This window comes from Homalodisca vitripennis, chromosome 1 (genome assembly GCF_021130785.1).
Source record: "Homalodisca vitripennis isolate AUS2020 chromosome 1, UT_GWSS_2.1, whole genome shotgun sequence".
Lineage (NCBI taxonomy): Eukaryota > Metazoa > Arthropoda > Insecta > Hemiptera > Cicadellidae > Homalodisca > Homalodisca vitripennis.
In genome coordinates this window covers 57,580,759-57,599,447 of record NC_060207.1, presented here as the reverse complement: position 1 = coordinate 57,599,447, position 18,689 = coordinate 57,580,759, and the positions used below count along the sequence as shown (strand labels likewise).

Sequence of the window (18,689 nt, the reverse complement as noted above, 5' to 3'; positions counted from 1 at the left end):
CCAAAATACCACTTACTTTAGGGAGGAAAGTTATAATGTTGTACTTCTGGTTTCTAATGACATTTGCGGGAAACTTCTCAGGGCTAGGGCGGCCAATGACGATGGTCCGAGCCCTCAGCTCCCGTTCCCGACAACATCTGCGCCACACCCACTGACAGCACCTTGTACAAGAACTTAAGTTATATAAAGCATGACTTTTCATATCTAAATGCTTTCTGCCAACATGGTTTAACAGATGACTTAGCTGTTACAAAAGCTTATACTATTTGAGAATATTCTGTGTTGATAACTCATTTAAATTTGTTCTCTGCTGTGTAAAAATAGCACAGTTTTACATTTGTCTGTTTGCTTTTTCATCATATTGCATGACTAAAATCAGCTGTAATTGTTTCAGCTATTAAAATTTTTTTCATAGTTTGTCAAAACTCGAGGACACTTAAAATGCACATTATTTTAATACATTATAGCTGAATAAAGTAAAACGTAACAAATGTTCATTAGCAGGATGAATTAGGTCAAAAATTGATAATAAACTATTAAAATTAAGCGAACACTTGAGTCATGAGTAAATACACTGGCTGTAGAGTAACAAAGATACCTGGAGTTGGGATTCTTATTATAGGATGGAATCACAAAATCATATTCCTAAAGTGAATAAAAAAACTTAAAATCTTTTACGAAATGAAATGTATTGTGAATTATTTTTCAATTGTTTGCTTTCAAAGCAGGACTTTAACTAAAATATTTAAATTAAATCTTCAAATATTTAGGTCTCACTGTGGAAAGCTATTGTCAATCAATAAATGGTAAACCAAAACTGGTCTTTAACGTTTTATATAAATATTAGATGATAAGTCATGATACCGACCACATAAACCTAAAAATGAGGATAAAAAACTCGGTTACATAGTATATAACAGCACATAGGAAACAACTTTCTCTTAGTCAGCATTGGTAGGTCCGGAAAAGATATTAATCTGGGCCCAGTCCCTTCAAATAGACATGTGATTGGACCCGGTCCAGGCTTCCTGTAGGCCTTTACCCCAGGTTAAGTGTTAGAGAGAGCTTCTTAGCCCTAACTTCGCCTGGTAAAATAAGACATCTTTACTTTACTTTTATTTGCTGATGTGAAATTGAAAAAAAAAGTCTGAGTACGGGTATGCTTCTAGTAGCTTAAGAACTATTGTAGGGAAGTTATAGCATGACCGGTGGGATGCGCGTGAGGAGTGGAGGAGGTGAGCGCGTGGGGGCACAATTAAAGTAGGGTAGTGAATACGGTGCTACTCCCCTACTGAGAGTTTTTGGCTCCCGACTCATAGTGGTGGCGGGAGCCGAATATTGTAGTGTTTGCCAACATTTCTAGACCCTTATGTTCTTACCACGATGGTCTTTTATGATGAGCAATTTAGTATAGGAGACCTTGAGAATATTTGAACATTTCTAGAATCTTTTGTAGTTACGGCGACGGACTTTTATGATGGGGAATTCAATACAGGAAATCTTGGAAATATTGGGACCGGATGTACGTGATCTTAACAATGACTATGTTCTGCCGAAATTGTGTTCATAGCTCACCCTTCTTAATGAGTTCGCAGTAGAGATACCTGGTGGAATTTATATTATTCTTGATCTCCAACGACGACATCAGTTCAGAATTGTAAATTGTTACGCTTTGTTAGCCATTAAAATTCAATTTATCATATACTAACCGTGTAAGCTTCAGGATTTACGATAGTAGATACAATTATACACTACAAAATTTTCAACTGACATAGCCTAGCTGCTAAATTAAAAATTAATATAAAACTGGTTAAACTAATTTGTCAATATACACAGTAGAATAAGAAAAAACTCAGTTTTATCTACCATCTTGTATCAAGTTAATTTAATGATGTATACTTAAAATAACAATAACGCCAAAGATCCACACGCAATAGTTAACATAACAAAACCCCGTTGTCGATGAAAATTATTTATTCTTTTTCGAACTACACCCAAATCAAAATTGTCCAGATCACTTTTAGTATGTTTGCGTTTTCTTACTTTGTTGGGCGTACTAAAAGAATTGCCAATTGGACTTATTTTTTTTCCTCCTTCAAAATTCGTCTCAGCGTACTTTCAGAAATTCCAGTTGCCATTATGACAAGCTGTTGAACTTTCTTCAAATTTATAAGTGTGTTGGTTTCTGCTTCCCGTTTCATAAAATGGTAAACATTTGCAATCACTTCTCTTGCTTGGCCGTGTATAACCTTTCTACCTCCAATTTTACTTTTTACATTACGATCCATTACAAACTCTTTACTTAAAACGTAATGAGCACAACGCAATTAATTCACAAATTGTATTACAACTCGTGAATTGGCACAAGCGAATGTTTTTTGGGCAGCACGTATAGAAGACTGGTGACCGAAGTTCACAAGGCTAAATACGGCAACAGACTGAGCCGCTCCACCCCCCACCACTTTAGTTCCGTCTTTGCCTACGGCGCATCTCGAAGTCACCGGTCATGCTATAACTTCTCTACAATACTCAAATGAATGTTATAAAATGCACGATAAATTACACATGAAAAATCTGACTATCATCGATTACAAAAACCATCTATTGTTTGATATGATAACAGATCAAATGTATCTGTAGCATGTCATATGTAATATAATAATAGAGAGCTTAGTTGCTGTTTATTCATTCAACAGTAACTATGAAATTATAAAGAGGGCATAAAAATTCAAATTATCAGCATTTCAGGATAATCAGCTTTTTAAATTATGTAATAAGCAGGAGGAAACTGCTGAAGCTCTGGGTTTTTACAGTAAACATGTTACATGTTGTACTTTACTTGTTACATGATTTTCTTTCAAGTGTTAAATAAGAATATGGACATAAGTATATTATGAAAGAAAATCAAATTCCCTCATACCAAAAATAACAATATATTATAGTCAATCTTCATTAGTTTAAAATCAATCTAATAATTGGATTTATTTCAATGAGGCCTTTTGCTTTCAAGGAAAACATCACATCCAACTGATTAATTTGGTATTAAGTCACGCTAGCCAAAAATAATGATAAATATGTCTAAAATTAAGAAATTGTGACAAAGTTTATGAAAATAAAAAAATGATAAACTCTAACTTATAAAAATACTGCAAAATGACAAAAAAACTGCTTTTATACTGGTATGTAAAAATTGAGTTTTATTAACCACATTTCTTATGATAACAGTACAGCAAATGTATGATTTATAATAAATATTTAATAAGTACATTACAATAAAAAAATATAAAATTAAAACTGGAAAATCTATATATTTATAAAAACAGTTATTCTTCAGAAAAATACACTGACAATACACATGCTATACAGTAAAACTTGTCAAATCCAGCCCTGCAATATCTGCCACCTCCAATATCCAGCCTCTTGACAAGTAATAAAATGTTTTGTAATTGCAAGCAAGGAATACCACACGGGAAATCTCCATCAATGCTAATTCTGAGCTGTTACTGGATCAACTTCGATCTCTTTTATATAATTTAGGATGATGATAGGTAATAATTAGAAAGTAAGAAACACAAAAGGAGAAGCCGATCCCCTTTTAAGCCGTATTCTGTCCGTCCTCATGGGCCACTTTTGTGGAGGGTTCTTATCAAACAAAATAAGGGGGAAAGATGTTACAAGTAAAAGGTAGATGATACTGATAAAAATTGCTGCAGTCACAGACAAGATTTAAACCTGTGCTATCTCTAACTCAGATCCAAAGTCAAATGTCTTAGATCGTTTGGCCATAAGCACTCTTTTTTAATCTTAAGGTATTTTAATGAATTAATCAATAGAATAATCATCAAGGTTAGAGTGCTAACATGGACTGAGCTTGAATTTAGGTACTATCTCAATGTATCTTTAGGTATTTTTTGTTTGGTAACAACAGTATGAGTAGCGCTGGCCTTTGTCTGCTCTGATGGCCAAGTGCATTTGTAATTAGTACTTTCTCGTGCCAAATCATTCAATGTAATCAGATCATAGGAAAGTATACATCATAGATTCCCCTGGAGAAAAATCATCCTTCAAGATAGTATCTAAAAATAAAGCTATGATCACATGAGTACCTCAACCTTTCTCAGATTAGAAGAGATAATGAACTTGGACAATGAACTTTCATATTGATTGGCAAGGCCAACAACTGCTTTCCAGCACTTTATTTTCATGTTTATTACTTTTTTAAGGACTGCCTTATCATGTTTATCACTTTTTTAAGGACTACCTGACCTTGCAACACGAAACTGTCAACCAAAGTTTGTGCTGTATTTAGTAATAGATCAGTAATAATTGGAATACAGATTCATTCCATGTCAAATCAACACAGCAAATTTGTCACCATCCCAGATTTTGATTAAATTTTGTATATAGATATTCCGACAAAGGATAGTAGTGAAAATTCCATGATACAGTGGAACTTGGATAATTCGAATCTCAAGGGACCAATAAAAAAAATTCGAATTATACAAAAATTCGAATTAAAAGAGTTAAGAATTAAAGGCTTAAAATAATGGCACTTTACATCTTTGCTGAAAACCTTTATTGAAAATAACATGAATGGTTGTAAATGTATGTTTTTCTGTGCATTTCTACCAAGCAAAGTATGGTAAAACAGTGCAAAATTGAATCATGAATTATCTAAAAAATACACAATTGCATTATTTGTTTTTGAATAAAAGAAAATAAGTTGAATGGTGATAAGGAACATTATAAAGTACAATATTATTTAATTTTTTCGAAAGAAGCCGGAAATCTTCACTTGTTTTCTAAAGTTAAGTCTTTTGGAAGTGACAAAAGATTCTGCCATATTCAATGAATTGAAAATAGACTCACTTACGTCATTTTTATTTTCAAAAATACGTCTAAGTTCCATGATGTGATGTGCGGCCGCACTCGGAACGTTTATTTCCGCCCCAACTGATGACTCGCCGTCTTCGTCACCCGATGCCATGTCGCCATCTTGTTTATTGTTGAGCACGTAAGCGATGATCTCCGCGTCTGTTATCGCACCACATACTGCAACATCTTCATCCACGTTGACAAAATCTTCAAACGAGATGGCAGGGTCAGTAATGACGTCCTCCCAGCCACCAACTGAAGGTACCGCTTCCGCTATAATGTCGTTGGCTTTTCGCCGTAGTCCTCCTTTTTTACAAAACCAGCTTTTTTAAAGCAATGTTTTGATCGTTTCGGACGTTACTTTGTACCAAGCTTTCTTGCACATGCGAGAGGCTTGAAGAATGTCTAACTTGATTTTTAGGGCGTCGCTATCTTCAGTCAGTATGTACTCAACCAATAAACGTCTGTAAAACTGTTTTAGATTTTTTATGATCCCCTGGTCCATTGGCTGGACAACCGAAGTCACGTCTACAAAACAATAGGCGCGGAAGGATAGGGACGAGCCGGCCGGCCGGCGGGCGGGAGGGTGGCTAGATCTATGTTCAATGGCCTTGCGATTAGAAAGAGTGCAGCGTCTTTTCGCGGGTTCGCTATAAAAAGTTCGAATTATCCAAAATAAACTTCGAATTAACCACGATATTTTTGCATTACTTATATAGAAAATGCTAGGGACCAATTTAAATATTCGAATTAAAGAAGATTTTGAATTATAGAAGTTCGAATTAGCCAGGTTCCACTGTATTTCAAGATACCCGAAATAGAACGAAAAAAACGTTAATATGTGGTAAAAACAAACAAATTACTTACACTAGATACTAATCAATGGCCAGTAGGAGAGTTATAGCTTAAGCCAAATCAGTTCAGGAGGATGAATAATAATATACAGGGTGTTTGAAAAGTATGGGTACGGCTTAATATTTTAAAAACCATAGGAGATAACATCTATAAACTTTGCACAGTGTCATATGGCTATGTAAACTATTTTTCCTTGCTATTACCATGACATGCCAACCATGGGGGGACGGCCCACAGAGGAAAACATGGAAATCTTAAATTGAAGCATGGGTCGAGTGATACCTCATTTGAAAGAGCTCACTTAGTAGAGTTGAATGCCGCAAACCACATCTCAAAAGGTTTATCCAATCAGAAATGGCGGCTTGTTTTAGGTACACATTGTGAAGTACATTATGCGCTGCCATTTCTGACTGGATCGTCGTATTCTGATGCGGTAGGCGGCGTTTCACTCTACTAACCAATGTGTTTTCACTGACTTTTTTTAATTAGCAAATTATGTCATAAATTTATAACACAATAAATAAAACACAATAAATACCAATGTTTTTTAGTTTTATTATTTACAACCATCCCCTCCGTTCTTTGTAGTTTTTAACACGTCTTATTTACAATGTGTACATCATACCAAACACTTTTTGTTATTGTGCATCTTATTGTCATGGCACAACTTGTTATATCATCACGAATCATTAATAATGTATTACAAACTACCTCGGGGTCTCTAGATGTCCCAGCCATTGTTAATTTCGCTAACAACAATCACAAAATAATAGCAAACACAGCACTAGATGAAAACAACTAGTTAGCTGAACCGAAAAACTATGCACACCAGAACAAAGAACGAAACCGGCCCAACACGCTCACGCTATCAGAAAGGGCCTCTTTGCAGTGCTGCCTAAACAGTGCCGAGAGCAAAACAACAATGGCCAGCGGGACCGATAGGTCCTGCGCGCACCCGTGAATGGTGCCGAGACGCTTGGGCGAGACCGAACGGTCCCGCTTAGCACTGAATGTGTTAACAAGTGATAAGACTCTAGAAGGTAAGAATGGAGCAGGAAGTAGGAGAAGAGTCTAGCCTTCAGTGTCTGTGCTACAGACTGGCCAGTTTCTGATCTGTGGTTGTGCATGTGCGGTAGGCCTACCATTTATGTGCTTCGTAAATCATTTACTGCATATATCTTTTCTTTAACTTATTGAATTTTATGTTTTATTATACGTTTTTATAAGTTTTTTTTAACTTCCACATATTTAGGCACCTGACAATGGGACTTTCGTATCGAACATGTAGAGACAATTCTACAAAGTGAAATTTGGAACAAGATAAAGTACCGTACCATAAATTTTTTCTAGCTGATGTTTGTTTATTGTAACATATGTTGAGATGGGTAGACACTGCAATTGTCTATACATGTTAAGTTTAGTAGACAAGAGTGTTGAGCACACAGCGTAGAGAGGGGATTTATACATACCAGTCACCACCCGGCTATTTCCATGTCGGCTGCTCCAAATTGCTACCACTGACCAACATTAGTTACCGTTTGGTTCATAAAGGTAACTTAAACTCATTAAGCTGAATAGCTTGTCTTTTATTGACAAAGTATATCCTAGGCCTATTCCTCTGGAATTAGTTTATTTTTTAGGAATAAAAGTTAATTTGTGATTTAAACTGTTGTAATCTAATAATCAAAATAATTAGGATAGCCTAACAACAGAATTTAGTTATAGACAGACTTACTTAATTTTTTTATGAATGCCACATAGGCTTCTACAGTAGCCTAGATTGCAACAACAGTAATGAGCTACTATAACATAGGGTGGTGGCAGTCCTCAGTAGGACAAGGCTTTGACTATAAAAGTAAAGAATGTTTAACTCATACCTTACTAAACTTATTCAATTGATTGTTGACAAATAAGATGCATATTTGGCCTAAGTAATTTATAATTTGCAATGCAATTTGCAATTTATAATTTGATGAGGAAAAATCACTTAAGGAAAGTGGATTAGTCCTACCATATTAAAATTATAGGCCTACTTATCAATTTCAACTTGTAGATAATTAATGTCTAGTTGATAATCTAATGTGTAATGTTATAAAATAATAAACAAAAATGAGTTACAAATGAAATATAGGTATAAGTTTATAAAACCTAACCTGGAGCAGGAACTGGATTCAGGTGGTTTAGAAATTAGTGGTATATCCTCCTTCATTAGCTGTGTTGTTGAAGATGACAGTTCAACAAGACACAAAGAAGATGAAGCAGCCATAATACCTATTTCTTTAAGTTCTAAAAGTTTTACTCAATGTCAAGAGCATTAAAATTACTGTACACTAATTTAATAAATTTGTCATGGCTGAAGCAACAAAATGCATGCACAAACGAAACTTGTCCACCAATAGTACGTCAATGTTCAACCTAGCAAGATGTAAGTTTAGCAAGCTATTGATCCGACATCCATCTGACACAAACGCACTCAGCTGACTAACCTTGAGAAAAATATGATAACCTGTGTACACAAGATAAACTAAAGTAATTTTAATAAGTACTTATTCAGCAACTTACCCACATGTCAGTGTAAAAAATAAGTTTTTCAAATTCCTGGCTCTTCTCGGACGGTTACCGTTCATTCTGTGACTATTATTTGGGGACTGAAGAAGATAGTCAGTTTCATCCGCTTCAAAGTCTCTTTCATCAGAACTCATAACAAGGGGAATTTCTTGAGGTGGAGCCGACCTGTTTTGCTAAAATAACATGAAATTCAATTTTAAAACTCACTTTTATTTGAGGCTAGATATAGAGAATCCTAATTTCGCAGTCTTTTAAAAATATTTTGATTTGACCATTATTGCTATCTGCGTATAAGACTGTATTTTTAATTTATACAGGAAGATTTATGTAAGATTAAAAAACTTGATAAAAATTTAGTTCTTTTTAGTAATTAAACATTTATTACATACCCTTTTATAAGCAGATAAATGCATACCCTAATAAGATAATAAATATCTCAACTGACTTGTGTAGGCACCCATCGCCTACTTTATCAAATCCTAACCAAACTTTCGAACTTTCCTTATTTCTCAAAATACAATCAAATGTGCAAGCTGACTAGTTGGTAGTTGCGTTCCAGACGTTCGTTGATGGCCAATACCACAATCAGCTGAGTGCAAATAATGTTCTCTACATCAGCTGATGATTAGAAAGTACATACGATTAAGCTCATATATATATAAAAAAACACACACACACTATATATATATATATATATATATATATATATATATATATATATATATATATATATATATATATATATATATAGTATATGTTTGATGTTCAAATTTTTTTATCGTCCATATACATTTAGCTGAAATCGTTCTCAGCGTATTTCATGACTGTGTTCAAACTTTTATTATGAATTTATTGAAGTGAACGCTATGACATCGACAATGTGATCACCAACATAACTGCCTGGCCTGACACCCCTGTATTTTAATGAATATAGTAAATTTTTACCAAGAACACTAAAGAACAATTAAAGTTCAAAATATTGTGTTTTGTCTAAGGAAGACACTATCGTCCTATGCCTTTTAACATTTGAAATATATTTAATTTTCAGATCCGCAAACGGCGTATTTAATAACCTCTTTAAGAATGTTGTCGATGGGTTGGAGGGGCGACAAGATGTGCTTAGCTTATTTCTCGACCCGTTCAAAGCTTTTGACTGAGTGCTGTATGAAACACTGTTGGACCAACTAGAGAAATGTGGCTGACTTCTTAACTTAAAGATCATTATCAGTGCGTGGAGATTTCGAGCGTTCTTTCAAACAAAATAAAAATGTCTCTCGGTGTCTTTCAGGGATCGATTCTTGAGCCTCTTCTGTTTCTGATCTATGTCGGTAGATCGAATTCTGTAATCCAGTATGGAAAACTAGTGTATTGACGACACGACCCTGTTTTAAAAGTAAATCAGTATAAGAATCTGAAATTACTTCATACATAGAATTAAATGCAAGTATTAAATATTTATCTGAAGTTAAAAAAAAATCAATCTAAATCTAATGTTACAAATATCTGCCTTTTCAATGATGATGCCATGAGGTCGGCTGTGTTTGTGGATGATGTTCTTTTAGAAGAGACTAATTCCACGCAATTTCTGGAAGTAATCTTAGATATTGCCTAAATTGAATCTAAATTGCCTTCCGTTCAAAGTCTACATCCGTGTGAATCTATGGTCGTTCTATCACCGCCGCGGCCTTACACGTTTGTTCTCAAGCGGTTGTGATTTTAATTACCTTTTATGTATTTGTGACCATTGTTTTAAGTGTGAGAATATATATTAATTAAAAATAATTAATCAGTATAGATTGATTATATCGATGGTTATGATTAAATAATATCGTTTCGATATAAAAAAACCGGGTCCGCTTATCGCACCCTACCCGATTATAGTTTTTAAAACGCATTGCTGTCACTTCCTACTTCGCCGGAAGTGGAAACAAAGGCATTAATCATCAAGCTGAGTATATTCACTGAAGTACAAAACTTATAAAATAATATTCTAACAGGTTTAATTACTGTGCCATTGTAGGTTTATTGTTTTTTCGTAGTTCAGATATTTGTGAAATTAAGTTAATATGCCACACTGTTTCATTAATTCCATTCGAGGTAAGTCTAAATCATTTAAATGCGTAATATGGATTCTAAATGACATTTTTCATTATCAAGACTGATTGTATTATATGGCTTATATAGCTGTCAAAAATTCTACTTCTGTCAGCATGTTCTACAATAAACATAATATTTAATGTTTATCTTATCTCTGCCTTGAACTGTTATCTCATAAAATAAGTGTTCATAAATTAAATCATGGTAATATAAATAACTGAAATAGGCCTAATCACAAATTGGCTGAAGTGATTTATTTATGATCATGAGTTATTACATTTCTACTGAAATTAGTTCCTTAGAAGAGCAGAATATAAAACGGAATCTAGGCTTGCTTCTTAATTGTTAAGGATCAAGAGTGCAGTATAATAAGCACTACCACAATCCAATCATCAATATTAATGAATATATAAACTATCAAAACAAAAATGTCAACCCAATTACACTAGGTATTTCAAATTACAATATAGTTGAACTGTTTTTATATCTAGAAAAATAATATTTAATTTAATGATGAAAAATACTATATGTGTATTTATGACATCTAACAAAACAAACAGTGTAACATTTAGTTACTTTTTACAACTCTGATTTATATTTTTCATATTCAAGTGATACATGATTTATTTCACTGTGGAACTTAGGGTTTACTTTTGGAGTGGCTAGAGTCTTATCTTGAGGAATGTTTGGAGTATATTGAGATACATTAATGTAATAATCTTTAAATAAATAAAGTTTTTTTGCTTGCATAAAGAAATAACTTTGCTTGTATTCATTCAGCTCTTTATCCATGAAAGATCATTTTAGGACCTTTGTAATTAAATAAGAAGTCATTTTTATAATACCGGTATATATCTATATTTTTAGACTAGAGTTTAGCTAATACAATGATACTTTATAATATTATTGATGTATATCACACAAAAACTTATACATACAGTAATAGAAAATAGCAGTTTTTTTTCTTAAACAGGATTTTATGAATCCCCCTTATGTAACACTTCCAAAAGTGATAGAAATACAGTTTTGTACAAGAAAAAGTGTACTTTAATTTTTTGTAATCTATTCACAACTATCATAATGGTATAATTATAAAAAGTGATTGTGTTAAATTTTTAAAACCATACCAATAAATATTGTTTTCAGGAAAAGATGACATCAACAATTATATGCAGCCTCCTAAAGAGGTTCTAAAACAAGATTTGTTTTATGAAGAAATAAATAAAGAAGACTCATGCGATGGTATGTATTGATAGTAAACAACTACCGTTTTGCTTGTGTAAACATATTTAAGTTTTATGAAGCACATAATGGTGGCAAAAATCTGTAATTCAGTCTCTGTAAAATTTACAGATTATGGGAATGGATTGGATAGATGAGGGGGCTTGACTAATTCTTACAAGAAATAGTCTTGATTCTGTATGTTCACCAAGAGCAAAATTTTATTTTACGTTTAAATTGACAATTTATTACTTTGCTCCAACTCCTTATATTCTAAAACTGTGTTGCCTTAAACATTTGAGAACAATTAACAAAATAATTATGTCTAATGTAAATGCATGTATGAGTTGAATGGTGTATTTTCACTTATAGTGTGAATAAAATTATTTGCGCTGTTGTGATATATGTCACAACTGAATTAATATAAAAGAAAAATTGGATGAGAAATAAAATTGGTTTGTGAAAAAACAAAGTAATTTGCTCGCTTTGTAATTAATAGGGGAGAGTAGTTTATGAACTTATTTAATTCAACATGAGAGCTTGTTAGCTACATTATTTTTACATGAATTAAAGGTTGTCATGTTGTTTTTTGTCCATATGGCACAGTACAGTCTGGAACACGTAAGCAACTATTGAACAATTGTGAGTTGAAAATGTAAATTTATTCAATCATATAAGTAATTTATCTGTTACTTGCTAAACATAATTTGTTTTAGACTTAATCATGCTAAATTAATTGTCATGAAACACTGACTCAATCATATTTGACAAAGCCAAACTATTTTTTCCCAAGTTTATTAAGATATTTACTTAGAATGGATAAACATTTTGTTTGTGGAAAAATTCTTTAAAGGAACATTTTACCTTATACCGTCAAGTACGCCATTGTTGATCTCATAGAAATTTCAACCTCCTTTTCTATCAAGAAAATATACAGGGTGGTGCATATGTCAGTTTCCCCAGAAGAGAAATTTCAAGGCGTTACTATAAGTTAATTGAATAAAACACTTTTAAGCAAGAAAAAAATTCATTATATGAAATTACTTACATATTACCATAAATAGAATGTTATAGCAGCATGTTTGTGATTTTGTATACACTTCATACAACGACTGAGAACAGAATCAACAAAATTTAGCAATTAACGTTTATAGTTATTAACATGTTCAAATGCATTTCTAATTAGGTTTCTGAGTTCGTCAAGATTTTGCGGTTTTGAAGCATACACAGTTTCCTTTATAATACCCCACAGTGAAAAATCACATGGGGCCAGGTCTGGCGAGTGCGCAGGCAAATCGATTGTACCACGGTGATCAATCCATTCATTAAATGTGTTATTTAAAAAATCTCGAACTTCGATACCAAATTGTACTGGGCCACCATCTTTTTGCCAGATGAGCGAATGAATATTGAAAACAGGATTGTTTCTGAGCTTGGGAACTACTACTTCCTGCAGTAACCGTAAGTAACTTTCTGAATTAACATTTCCTTGAAGAAAATAAGGACCAATCAGTGCAGTACTCAAAATACCTCCCCCATACCATAACACCGGGCACATTGAGTTCTGCTTGGATTACGTTATGAGGATTTACATCTGACCAGTACAAGCAGTTATGCCGATTAAAGCAACCATTTAGTTTGAAACATGCCTCATCATACCACAAAATTGATCACAAGAAATTTGGATCAGCCTCTGAGCAGATAATTATTGTCTCACAGAATTCCAATCGCCTATCGGATTCATCCTCATGAAGCACTTGGAGTAAAGATGGACGGTATGGCTTAAATTTGAATTGCTTTAACATTCTTTGCACACTTCTTCATATATCTAGTTCAGCAGATGCCTTACGAGTCGATTTTATTAAAAGCTTGAGAAACTGTCTGCAGGTTTTCTTCGTTGCAAATTGATTGTGGGCGACCACACTTCTGGGCATTAAAAATGCTTCCTGTGTTTTCAAATTTCTTATTTAACTTCCGCATATACTGTTGAGTGGGTATCGTGACACCTGGATATTTACCACTAAATTCTTCTATTATTATAGCAGTATTTTTATTATGCTTCCACCACAACTGAAGGATATTTCCACCCACAACTCGTTGTTTGGTTGTAAACATTTTAAAAACACACACAAACAAATAACAGATGCAAAGAGTGTCACTTTACACTAGCCACTGGAACTTACTCTGTGTTGCTACCAACTTAACATTGTTACCAACCTATTGAAACAAAATATCTCAATTTATAGGGAAACATAAATATGCGCCACCCTGTATATGCACATACATCAAATTCTCTTATGAAAGTGAACTATAAAAGGAATAAAATGGGTATTTTTAATTTCGAAGATTTATTGCGTTTTGTTATTGTAAGGTCAAAATGTAAAATATGTTTTTAATTTAGTACCAAAATATATATTGGTTTGAAGGGGAGAAGAAGAATTTTGTGTGTTCTAATAAAACTAAGTGGTTAGTTATCATGATTTTTTAATGTTCCCTGGTTTTTTAATTGATTACAAGTCAAGAATGTACTTATTAAGAAAAACACGAAACATTTATTTTTATGGAGATCACAAAGAAATTGACTTTAACTTCCAAAATCCAATCTTAAAATGTTTATTCCTGAAATGTAAATGTCAGAATAGGAAATTATCATGGCATTTGATCTAAGCATACTGTTTGATGGCTCAAGTAATTACATCATATGTAATATTAGCAATAACTGCTACTAATGTCTCCCACCTTTTGTTTCATATTCAATGAAAAAAAAACCAGGTTAATAATACACTTTATGAGGAAAATCATACTAACATGCAGAGTTTATTAGAGTCAAATTTTCCAGAAAAATGGAATTTTTCACTAGCACTATGTCATATCAGGTGTAACCTACAATGTTATATTATTCTTGACATACATTCAATCTAAACAATCTACCCAGCTATTTGTACATATGATTTATATTTATAATAACTGCTCAGAACTGCAGTTATGTTATAGTGGTTGGTGGTTCAGGCTCAGGGAGGAGTGTAATGCTTGATTGTGGGTGATGAGCAATTAAAGTCTTTCTTAGAGGGTAGGGCGTTTCCAGCGTTCTGCATACTCAGTTGCCCAAGTATGTTGTGGAAACTGAGGGTTTGGCAAACAAATGAAGTAGCAGACCTCATACTGGTAAGAACTCTGAAGTCGATACATTATAGGAGTTCAGAGCAATTAAGCTTGGAGTTGACTAGGCGATGCAGAAAGAGGACATCTTGGATAGAGTGTCTATCATCAAAAGAAGGAAGATGAAAAAGCATCCAACACTTGATCCAAATGTAAACCACCAATGTTACAGGCAACTCACCAATGAACTGAGGATAAAAATACGTTCAGCAGTTTTGAAGGACCTTCATAATTGAATGGATCATACCTGCTCCTAATTTGGAATGTAAGGCAACGAAGTAACTTCTGAATATCATCTTGAGTCACTAGTTGTAGGTAACAACGATTATATAATACATGTTCAAAATTTTTTTGTATAAATATTGTCTTCAGGTGTTTTATAATATTTGGATCTACTACTATCTTTTTAGTGTGTATGATCACCTCCAGCATAAATACAATGAAAACAAACGTTTTAATTGCTCCAAACGTGGATATTTCTTTTTCAGTAATTTTTGCTGGTTTAAGCTGTACTATGACCGATCCACTTGGATCCTGTCACTGGTCCACATTAAGAGTGACAATGGCCACAACCTAGACTTTCACATACAACATCTTTGGAAAACATTTGGTCCAATTGCATTGTGTACATGTATAATCATTTTCAATGCGTTCTTTTTACTTTTCAAATATAGATTTTTTTGTCCTATTATTATAATTTTTGCAAATATATGAACAGGGGTTTTCTATTATATATAAATTATTCAAAATTGTTTACTGGAATTTGAGATTCATTGATTAAAGAGCAATTAAAATAGGCACATGACTAAAGTTTTGTATCTTTTCTATGCTATATTGAAATTGTATTACTTTTTTAATACGCCCAATAACATTGTGCAAAAACATTAAATCAGTAAAAATGTTTATTTTAACTACATTCGATCATTATTGGAATGTTTTATGTCATTTTATGCTGACTACTTTTAGTAAATGTACAATTTTCAGAAGTAAATGTAATGTTTTTAATGTATACAATAAAAAGAAATTAAATTTGTTATGAATTATAATAATATATTACTGTCATTATAATTTCAATTTGTAATAGGCATAACAAAATATTTTAATGAAATCTGCAACCTATATTGTACTCCTACACATCTTCATTCTACTTTTAGAACAACAATGTTCTTAATTTAAGACATGTAACTTTTTGACTGGATTTGTTTTAAAATTTCAGACTGGAGTACAATCAATAGTCTTCCATTTGTGACTCGATGGTGCCTGGACAAAATCCCGACAAGAGAAACTGAGAGTGAAAGTACAAATGTGAATTATGACTCTCCGCCACTAAGTGATATTCCCGATGAGGATGACAGCTCTTCTGATGAGGAGCCAGGAGTGTCGAGAGATACAGAGGTGTACCAGCCACATGATCACTCGATGTTGGGATTGAGCTGGCTGCTGTTGTCTCTGGGCCAGCAGTGCAAGGAGACCAGCAGCAGCAGTAGCAGCGGCAACAGCAGTGAAAGCAGCAAGAGTGTGCAGCATTACTGCCTGTACTGTCACAAGGGCTTTGACAGGCCTTGGGTCCTCAAGGGACATATGAGGCTCCATACCGGCGAAAGACCCTTTAGTTGTCCTTCATGTGATAAGAGTTTTGCAGACAGGCAAGTTAGGTCATCTATAAACCTCACTTTTCCAAATTCTCAGTTAAAACTCCTTTGTAGTGATGCACCACACATATTTTACATATGGAAATGACATTTCTTGTTGATTACACCAAGTACATTCTAGTCAAACACAAAATTGCTGTAATTTACATTATTTATAGAGTATTTAATTTGTGATATTAGAGTTTAATTTTCTTCACATTACTTTGAGTTTTATTATAAAAAACAAAAATCCTATCACATGTATTGCAAGTAATATATTTTTTTAATAGCAAATCAAACCCACTTCAATATTTAGATGCAAAAATCATGCAATTTAAGCAGTATGTATCTCTCTAGTTTAAATAAATCATTATGATCTTTGGGTGATTTAAGAAATTTCTAGCTATTATTACTGCACAAAATATGACTTGTTTTTAGTCACACCTCTCTTCTTCAAATTGGGGCCAGCACCAAAATCAAGTTGTACAATCTCATAAACATAAGTTTAAGAATACAAAAATGAAACAATTCAAGGCATGGCTATCACATTGGTCTGAAAAACTTATGACTTAATACAAAGTAATGAGATTTTTTAAAGAATGAATGCTCGTGGTGGTTGAAGCACGAGTGGTGGTAGTGTCGCCCTAAGATACTCTTTACTAATTCAGATTACTAAATTACTATGACATTAGGCATTTCACTTTATGGATTAAATAAGCAATCATCAGCGAATTAAATATTTTATTTTCCAAATTAAGTATTACAAAGTTAAATGCACTATAATCCTTTATTATTTTGTCCTTTTAATTTTGTCCACCTCTCCTTATCTGCGTCCTGCTTGTCACCCCACAGGGGTGGTCTTGGATTCCCACTTCATCCCTACAAACCACAACAATCCTGCACACTTGCAATGTATGCACCCCTGTTTTGAATTTTAAATGTCTTTTTGGAGACATTACTCTTTAGTCAGCACTGTCGCTGACTTCCAAATTCATTATTCAATATGATTATTAATTATTATTCATTATTATTCCAATATTCATTAGCAACATTATCTCTTGGACCAAAATTATGGAATGCACTGCTAGATAAAGATTACTGCCATATAGTATATTCAAAAGACAAGTTGGCTTTTTCCTCTTGGACCACCCATTTTATGAAGTACATGACATTTTTGGGATTACTGATGAAATAAAAAAATTATTGTTACTCTTAGGAAATTCTTTTATCAGTATTCTAAAGGAGGTTTTTATTTGTTCAATTTAATTTATTGCTTCTTTTAGAAAGTTTAGACAAACTGGAGGATTGCATTGCTCTTAATACTGAGTTGTATGACAATGTGATAAATTTACAAGTAATATTTACCAGTAATAAATGAGTATCATTGAGTATCTTTTTATGGAATCTTTGAACGCCAACATCCAATTGATCGGATTGCCCAGGTTCATGCGAAAACAACTGTATCCGATATCAATCCACCTGACCGCTGTGGCTGTTTTGATCGGATAAATTTAATTTAATGATCGGACTTAAATTAAAAAATTACAAATGAGTGAATAAATTATCTTCTTATAACTTAATTTGAATGGGTTAACCAAAATCAAATAAATGCAACTACGAGAACTGTCCAAAAAGTAACATATGAGTGCTGTTGACGTTTCGACTTAGCACAGCAATGGGCAGGACAAGTGCAGCTATCTTGGCGTCAGAGTGTCTTGATGTGCTATACTCAGTACGCAACCAGCCTTGGTAGATTGTGCTTGTGCCTATCACTTTTTATACAGTGAAGTGTTGAAATGAGCACTGCAATTGAAAATCCTGTCAGTTATAAAGTGTGATCTGTGATAAGATTTTTATTGGTGAAAAATTACAAGCCAATTAAAATTTATCACCAGATTTGTGATGTGTAAATTACAAATTGTTTCGTTGATTTTCACCACCAATTCATCATAAGACTAGGCCTACCACTGCAATTTTCATTGTGCACACTAGCTTGTTCATATTTAAAATCAATATACCACTACCCCACTTGGCATTCACTCAATATTGCTTGACAATACACATGAATGCACAATGCACAACCTACCAAGGCTGTTTGCATAATGAGTGTAGGAACACTTGACACCAAGATGGCAGTGCTGGTCATTGACGTGCCATGTTGAAACGTCTGTTACTTTCGGGACAGCCTTACTTGAAGATAGGATATTCAGGAATTTAAACTTTGCTGTATTTATATTACTGTCTACCACTACAGATCAAATCTGAGAGCCCACCAGAGGACTA

At 33.4% G+C, this 18,689-nt stretch overlaps 2 protein-coding genes across 2 annotated transcripts in view; one reads left to right on the top strand and one right to left on the bottom strand.

Annotated features, from left to right (window-relative positions):
• LOC124362143 (probable phospholipid-transporting ATPase IIB) overlaps positions 1-8,853 on the bottom strand; it is a 47,750-nt gene extending 38,897 nt beyond the window's left edge. Inside the window, 3 exon segments of the mRNA XM_046816378.1 lie at positions 17-161; positions 8,293-8,471; positions 8,688-8,853. Coding sequence (XP_046672334.1) covers positions 17-161; positions 8,293-8,471; positions 8,688-8,711 — 348 coding nt within the window. The 5' untranslated portion in view covers positions 8,712-8,853.
• A 1,370-nt stretch (positions 8,854-10,223) lies between these two features.
• Positions 10,224-16,628, top strand: LOC124362134 (zinc finger protein 668-like). Its single transcript, XM_046816366.1, has 3 exons — positions 10,224-10,395; positions 11,542-11,637; positions 15,992-16,628. Exons 1-3 carry the CDS (start codon positions 10,365-10,367, stop codon positions 16,513-16,515), a joined length of 651 nt encoding a protein of 216 aa, XP_046672322.1. The 5' UTR covers positions 10,224-10,364; the 3' UTR covers positions 16,516-16,628.
• The last annotated feature ends 2,061 nt before the right edge of the window (positions 16,629-18,689 follow it).